The 8855-nt window shown below is 40.7% G+C and overlaps 1 protein-coding gene across 1 annotated transcript; it reads right to left on the reverse strand.

Moving 5' to 3' along the window:
• Nucleotides 1-1782: 1782 nt before the first annotated feature.
• scn3b (sodium channel, voltage-gated, type III, beta) lies at nt 1783-8588 on the reverse strand. The gene is made up of 5 exons (XM_056284078.1): nt 8399-8588; nt 6575-6738; nt 6061-6289; nt 3690-3828; nt 1783-1846 (listed from the first exon to the last, which is right to left on the reverse strand). The coding sequence occupies exons 1-5, from the start codon at nt 8448-8450 to the stop codon at nt 1783-1785; spliced, it is 648 nt and encodes a 215-aa protein (XP_056140053.1). The 5' UTR covers nt 8451-8588.
• Nucleotides 8589-8855: the final 267 nt, after the last annotated feature.

Consider the following 8855-nt stretch of genomic DNA (forward strand, 5'->3'; position numbering starts at 1 on the left):
ACTCATAAGATGCAATGCTGTCTTGCCTCAGCAAAATATTCACTATTAAAATGTTGTGCAAAACGAATTGAGTAAAATTAATGCCAGTTGGATAAGTTACGCATAATGAGAGCCCAAGGCATGCTGGATATGTAGAATGTATTACATTTAATGGTTCACAAGCAGCCCACTCACACAGAAAATACAGTATGTGATAGATAATGCAGTGTGATATGTTTGCCTCACACAATATACTTTCTGCAGTGCTGCACTTAAGAAACAGGCTCACAATTAGTGTTGATAGCAATAACAGAGAAAATCCCAACAGCAACCAAAGCATGATCTTGTCATAATCAAGAATGAGGATTTTGGTATGTAGTCATATGTAGTAAGACTCAGCATTTAGATTTACTTTGAGGAAAATCAAAGATCTCGAGATGTCTTCGGTTCAGCATACATACAGTGACTTCATTTAGTATCGTCTGTGACCGTCTCTTAAGCTTAATGGCTGCAATTGTAAAACACCGTATAAAAACAAGACAAAAAGTACATTCATAAAAGCCAAGCAATCCATTTTTCTGTAGAAACATGTTAACAAGCTATTGGCTGAACAAAAAAATAAGATGTTTGAGCCAAAATCTCTGCCTTCTTTAAAACGGGGTGATGTAAGTAAATCAAGATAAAAATCATCTTTGGCAGATATTAACTTAACACGTCCCAGAGAACTGGCATCGTGATAACACTCCTGACAGCAATAGGCTTGCTCTTTTATTGGTCCTCATCTGCATGGACTTCCCAAAGATGGTTTATATGGAGTAGCCATTAACCTTTATAAACAAGTTAGATGAGTTTTCATCATAAACAGATCTGAATGCAGCTATCTGTATATGGCATGTGCCTGATGCAGAATTCTTTTTAAACTTTCTGGGTACCATAAACACCCTATCCCCTATGTCACCTTATACCATAAGTTACAAACTTACATAAAGGGAAAGAGATAAAACTGAACATTTGGACGATTCATCACAGCCAAACAGCTATAAACACTCCTGATGACTTCACCAAAAATGTTTCTTCCAGCCTGGAGACAGGAGCGGCAGGTTACCGGTGGTATAGAGGAGGATGCACAACAAATGACTGTGTCTCTCACATGACATTGAAGTACCATCAAGCTTGGTCAATACCTAAAAAAGAAAACATTTCTACCTTGTTCAGCATGCAATTATTCTACAACAACCATTAACTGATATACAATAATTCAATATTTTCAAGGTCATAAAGCATCTTATTTACATAAGCTGTTACACTGATTATATATATATAATATATATATGTATATACACATTTTTCTTGACTATCCCAGTAATTCAACATAGGTATTCCTTTAACATATATTATTTCACTATCATATCAGATTTCACAAAGCTGGGCTTTTCTGGGTAGTATACAGTTATCTAGTTAGAGTCGACCTTATCTATGCTTACTATGAGTTCTATCATTTCTATAAATTACTATTCTGTAAAGTGAGGAAAATCTATACATTGGATGGGAAGAGAGCACGAATGTAGAGCTTGTGATAAGGTGACTATGCCAACAGTGGTGGGGATGAAAGCCTTCCGGAGGACAGGAAAGGAGACAAAGAGTGTGTTGGAAGCAACAGGACTCAACTACAGTGCTGCACACTTAAGAGTGGTCAAGTTACAAAAGATGAGTTGAAAGAAGGGAATGGTTTCTTCAGCAGCGGTCAAATTGAAGCTTAGTCGCGTATGAAATACCGTGTCTCAGGGGGTCAGACAACCACTTTTATTCGGTAACGGGAACAGCTGAGTTGTCTTTGTGCTCAGAGGGAATGGCTAGGTAGTTTGTCCTGCAGACAGATTAGTAGAAAGACAGAGGCATGGCTCAGGGGTAGGTCCTCTCTGCCACCACACAACATCTCTCTGGGAGAGCATTCAATGAGTAATGCTCTCCATGAGGACATGACACTACAAGTAGCAAATGTCAACGCTCAAATGCTTTTCAGCTGGCCTAAGAGAGCTGTTATGAACAGTGAACATTACCTGTGGTCCTCTCTAGCCAAAAATAAGAACAACCTGCCCCTCATTTATTGACGTGACATCAACTCTTTCAGTCCTATAAAGAATGTGGTGATTAAATGTTGCTGTGCTTGTGTGTGTGTGTTGGTGGTGGTGGGTGGGCAAATGGGAATCTATTTCAGCATATTTAGCTTTATCAGAATACTTTATTCATCCCCGAGGGGAAATTGGGTATATAGAATTAAATATTGGCTTTTGGGGAGTAAAAGCTCAGACAGTCTATGGCTGGCAAGTCACTATTCAGTAGCTGTCATTGAAACGGCTTCTACAAACTTAATCAGGATGAAATCACAGATCAGATTCTTGGATAACTGATTTCAACCACTGATGGAAGAGACAAGTGTCATTTGTGGGAATGTCACATTGTTATCCTAAATGTATCTATCCTCTTAATTGATAATGTGTGGAAACAGACCAAAAAACAAAAACAAAAAAACAAAACACAATACTGTGTCTAATTTATTACAGGTATCACAATACCTTCTACCACCTATATATGGTATAAGCAGTATCAAGCTGTAGCAGTTAAGCAGCCAGACACAAAACGGCTGCTGTAATGAGTTGTGGCTCCTCATGTAATATAGACATGCGTTGTCACACAGGTCAGTACCATCTGTGAGGCTGCCTCAAACCATTAACTCTGTCTGCTACAGGAACTGGTGAAGTCTGAAGAGATATAAATGTCACTGATGGTTCATTGCGCCACTTAATGTGGCTCTCTGTGATGTGGCCCGGGTCATTAAACTTTACTCTCATGCTAAGAGCCAAGTGTGATGTAATTTCTACCAAAAAAGCATTTGTCACTGACCTCATCTTCACTTCATTACACCATCAAATACTGTACAGTGGCTAACCTACTGTGTATTGTATGTGTGTAGAAATTAATTGGTATATCACCGTATTGCATTTATTTATGAAAATAAGGCAGTTTAATTCTCTAAATATTCAAAATAAAAAAACAAAATGTTGCATTTTTGTAGGAGCTGGGAATTGCATGAATAATTGTCTAAATGCAGAAATACTGCAAGCACTACATGTGTTTTGCAATGCACCATAGTATATAGCATATTAAATGACCATATCACTGCACTGAGAATAAACATGAAATCACATGTTTACTGTATTACTTGGGAACCATCATAATTGGATCAGCTCTGTGTTATCTAGAATTATATTGTTTGCTCATGAATTACCTGTCCAAAATGTGCCATCTCTAAATGACTGAGCTAGTCAGCACCATTACCAATTGGGGAGGAGCGGACTGCACAGGTACTTGAGGTCTTCCTCAGGTCAGAGACAATGATGCAAGACGACATTTTCTTATGGAGCAGTAAATTCAGGTGGGTTAAAAATGTGTTGTATTGGAGAAAAAGGCCAAAAAATGGCAGTAAGAGTCAGCAATTCTAAGAATTATCCAGAACTGCCAGGTGGCTTAAGTGAAAACACAGATAGCTGAAGGACAATTACAAACTAAAAATAAAGCTTGAATTCAGTCCCTTCTCTCCCTCTCTTCCTCATTTGAATGACTTTTCAGTGAAAAGGGCCAACTCATTATCTGTGTGTGTGTGTGTGTGGGGGGGGGGGTGCACGAGGATTGGTTTATGTGAGACTCACACTGCATCCTGTGCCTGCTCATCAGACCTGGAGATCTTCCTGTAGCAGTAGACCATCTCTACCAGCAGCCAGAGAGTCAGGAACACCAGCAGTACATACATCATGATCTCAGAGTAGAGCGCCGTGGTGTCTTGACTTGCTGCAGGGGACATGCAACCATGTGATATATGTGTTATTCATTATACCTGCCCCCACAGCTTGTTTGTGTTCAGTCATGAGAGGAGCAGGAGATGCGTGTGTATGTACAAATTCAATGAATGTGTGTTATGCTAAAAAGTTTCTTTTAGGCCTTGGTCAGAAAGCTTTGGCTTACTGTATTTGAAACCACTACTGTTGATGAACAACAATTCATACTCATTTTTATAATATTTGGGGAAATATTTCACAGTATGTTTCACTCAATACAAGTTCCAAACCAGTATCCAGGCCTTACAATATAGTTGAGATGTAACCCAAGCAAAGTCATTCAATACCAAACAGTGAAACATGCTTTTTGGTGCATTTGGCTCAGAGAGTTTGACTTGACGTGAATAAAAATGATGTACAAACCGAACTGTATACTATAAATTTGTGTTACCACTAGTAAAAATAAGATTCTAGAGAGCTAAATCGGATAAAAAATGGATGTGCTAAGTCACAGTGGTTCTCACGGCCTCTGAGGTTTAGCAGTATAAGAGACTTGAAAGCCTGCCGCCTCCATCTTTTAGAGAATAAGGTATCTGATGTAATGTACTGTAAAGTTTATCATATCATTATGAATCTGATCTCTGACATCACTGCTTTTACTTGACCTGATTACCTTTGATTTAATGCTCTTTGTACTGTATTTCTAGCTCATTAGATGAGAGCCACTGTGCTATTGAACCGGTGTCAAACTCCAAGAGGTCTACTGAGCACAGTGGTGGTAGATGTAACTTACTTGATTTTAAAACGTGAAATGATTTTAAAATGTTCAAAGATGCAACTACCATAGATACGTCTTGTGTAATATGATCATCATTGCATGAGAATGGACACAGATAATATTGCTGTCCATTCTACAGCTACAGACAAGGACATCATTACTGCAAGCTTAGACCTGACTATAATGTACACTGTGCGAAAGCCATTTGAAATGTGACACCACCGTGGTATGAGATGGAAAGGAGAAGTTGTACTTATGTGGTATAAAAGATATAAATTGACCTTGGAAAGTAACAATATCCAATTTATACGAGTCCCTTTTCCAGGCACAAACCAACCACAACTGGGTCTATCTCTATGTGCCTCTGCAAGTGAAGTGTGCCTTGTGCAAGCAGATAGAGATACCGCAAAGGTTATACGACATGGGGGAGATAGTCGTTCCAAATATACATGGCGTACTGTATATTCAATCAGGGTGGAGAACAACACATTCAGCAAGCCAAGCATTCAGGAAGCAAAATACATTACCGCTTATAACAGATAGCAAAGCAGTTGGTTTGAAATAACCCCTTCACTGACAGTAGAAGAAGGCTTTGATAAACAGTAAAGACAGACAAAACAAGACACACAATTATTTTTTTTCTTCACTGTAGTCATACAAGGGAATAGGAGAAAAACGGATTTTGTTAGTGGCAGTCCATTTTCACTCAGTCAAAATATGACTAATAAATGTGTCCCATTTTCATTTGTCTGACCAATACGAGAGGCAGCATCCAGGTGTGTATAAAGCACTAGGAGGACTCAGTACATACAAGTCACGCCACATACGGATGCTTCCACCAGGAGGGTGTTCTGAAAAAGGATATCCGAGACGTATTCCCACAAGACGTCTGTAGATCTGTGATATTCATCTAATACATATTTAATATGGTGCTACGGTTTCAGCTCAGTGTATAATCGGTACTATCATCATCATCCTTATCATCGGTACCATACTGTGATTAAGTTCAGCTCTGTTTTGTCATGGGACTTTGGTATTCACTCATCAGAGAGAAAAAAATATATCTTTATTTGCTGTATAGCACTCTGTTAGAATGATGTTGCCCTGCCAAGTTTGCATTTTGTTTTTTGTGTAAGTGAATTTAAGACAACTGCTTTTGAGTTAACACAGCTTATGAGAGAAGACGAGTGAGTTATAGATGTATTTTAAATGCCAATGTTGTTTATGAATGTTAGGGGTTTATCTTTAAAGAAAAACCTAAAGGAAAGAGCTCAAATGCAATTTTTGTCATCTTAGAATGTGTGTATTTATAGTAAAGCTCACTAGTACACGCCGCTGCTTGCAAAGCTCTGAATATTAAACATTATTCTGTGTTCCGAGTGTGGCCAAACATTAGGGGAACACACCACAATATACTATATAACAGGGCAGTGACATAAAAAATGGTTGACTGATAACAAGCCTCACCTTTCGCCTTCACCCTCAACTCGATTTTCTTCGTATTTGTTATCGAGGGAGTGAAATAGTCGAACTCAAACTGGCGGAAGACTTGGCAGAAGTATGTACCAGTGTCATTGTAGGTGACACCGACGATGCTGATGGAGATATCCTGAAGGTCCACGCTTCCATTCCAGGTCAGGCGGCCATGCCATGGTCCCTGCACCACCTTTGGTCTGCCATCCTTGTACTGCAATATCTGGGTGAGTAGAAGGGCAAGCATACATGCATAAATCGACATTGTGTATCCACACAAACACACACACACACACACACACACACACACACACACACACACACACACACACACACACACACACACACACACACACAGGTAAGTATTCATGTGTGGAAAAGCATCATAGGCACATTTTAGTCAAGAAACGGGTGAGTATTTTCAGTTCAGTGCTACATCATCTTGAATTTCACCTGCTTTCCTTTCACCACCGACCACAATAATTACTTAGCAGCAACGTACAGGTACACGTATTTTGCTCTGCTCATTTGGTGCATAGTACCAATCCACAATCGTTGTGGATCGGACTTCCTCTCTCTTCATACACGAGATGCAGGTCAGCTTCATGCGTTCTCCCAAGACTGCTTCTGTGGCCGAAGGGACATCCACACACACTGGCTGGCTCCAGTGGACTAAAGACACAGAGACACGGGTAGTAGCTGATAAGCAAGTCACCAGCTAACTTGATAAAAGCAACCTTCACAGCTGATTTTTCATGCCAGGTTTCATTGATGAAGAAATTTGTCAAAATTACATGTTTATTACATTTACTTAGTTTCATTGATGGATGACAAATCTAAACTGTCGAGCAGTGTTTTTACCCTGTTCTACAAGCAAGAAGGTTTGGCAGTGCTGACCTAAACGCACTTTGCTGAGCTCAGTAGAAGACTCATGCTGGCCTTGAGCAAGTGTCGGGGCAGTGTTTCAAACAAAACGTTTGCTTAAGCAGAAGATTGAATTCATTTAATGCATGTCCATCTTGATCAAATGGGATCTCTACGGAAAAATCTTAAGACTAGTCCAAACTGCTGCAGCCAGTGGTTTCATCGCTAATCTTAAATCAATATTTGTGATCTTATAATCAACCACATGCCTCTGTGAGAGCCACCATTGTCTTCAATACAAGCAAACTCATAAATGTGTCTTCCTTTTGCAGGTCATTAAGCTCTTATGCTACAGACTCGGATGGAAGCAAGTGTTGGGTAAGTCAGGAATGTATTTAAAACCCAGTAGCAATTGAACATACGTATATCACCCAGACGACCTACATACAATTTGACAACAATGTGAGGGGCGGAGGGAAAAAACAGCACGAGTACATACAAAAATAATCCACACCAGTGAGCATGGGTGGTGGCCTCTGCTCGGTACCGTTAGCCATTGGAGCATGGTTGGCAATAGGGACTGCGTAGAGTATAGGAGGAGGAACGGAAGGCAGATAGGTCAAGTCAAATTAACTTGCGTGGCCCTAAATCACAATTTAGTCCCCAAGGGCTTTACAATCACATTACATTTTGTCCAGTGTACGACACTTCCTATCCTTAGACCATATAAAGAAGACCGGCAGGATGAAAAACCTAAAGATTTAACGATTACATACATAGAAGAAAGGAAAAAAAACAACATAAATGATTTTGAAGAGGGGTATTAATGAGACGAGGGAGGACCTCTATATGGATCTTGCTGTGACTGTTACAATACTGGGTCTTGTGCGTTTACATAACCCACAGGCCCCTGGGCAGACACTGTCGACATCAATTATATTTCATCTCTTTCTGGGGGCTCTGACAACCAGATGGAAAGAGAGTGAGAGAGAGAGAGAGAGAGAGAGAGAGAAGATCCCCAGGCCTCTCAATGTATGCTAATTTGATGCTGGCACGGTTAACCCTTGTGCTGTTCACTAATTAGAAACGGATGTACTGGTCAAACTCATCCAGGCCATCTTTGGTTTTTAAAGCAACAACAGTGTAAAAGTTTATTCAAAAATGTTTCGATATATGTTGCTGGTTGTTATTTAAAACGGTTCGTTTTGGAACAGAACACAAACAAAGGTTAAACGGAGTTAACGCTTCAGTGGTGAGCGGGGCGGCTCTAAAACTGGGTTGAAAAGCGACCAATTCCGTATCTTCAACACTTTAAGGGTTTCCACGGCGACGACGACCGTAAAACAAAGAAAAATGCGCTCGGCTAGCGTCGGACCGAGGACCGACCGAGGACCGACCGAAACAAGCCAAGCGGCATCTAACATTTAACAAGACACCCGGATCAGGTTGGACAGTCTGCCACACTTACCGACCAGAGTTAAAATGAGCAGAGGAGGCGGCTGAACTCTGCTCAGTGTCATCGTGTCACTCGTTAGCGCACCAAGAAGTCCCCGTTAACTTTTCCCACAGCCTCGGCTCGTCGTCCTCCCAGTCAGTCCGCGGTAGCCGGCGAAGTTGTCGCCAAGATTTTCTAGACTTTTCAGGACCGAGGACAGCAGCCCTTCTTCCTCCTCCACAGACCAGGAAGCCGATAATACGCCGCTATACTCTTCCCCCTCTCTATAGACTGAGCTCAACACGTCCAGCGTAGATTTCGCATGGCGAACTTTTAAGATGGGGAACTAACTTGTAATGTGTCAAGTACGTCCCGAACGAAGTGAAAGCAAGAAGAGACGAGTCGTGGTCTATGCTTTCTGTCTCTCAAACGGCGTCCGGTGCAAGGTCGGTCTGGTATCGATCACATACTAAAATGCGAAGCAAACGAC

The sequence above is a fragment of the Lampris incognitus genome, chromosome 7 (genome assembly GCF_029633865.1).
Source record: "Lampris incognitus isolate fLamInc1 chromosome 7, fLamInc1.hap2, whole genome shotgun sequence".
NCBI classification, from domain to species: Eukaryota; Metazoa; Chordata; class Actinopteri; order Lampriformes; family Lampridae; genus Lampris; species Lampris incognitus.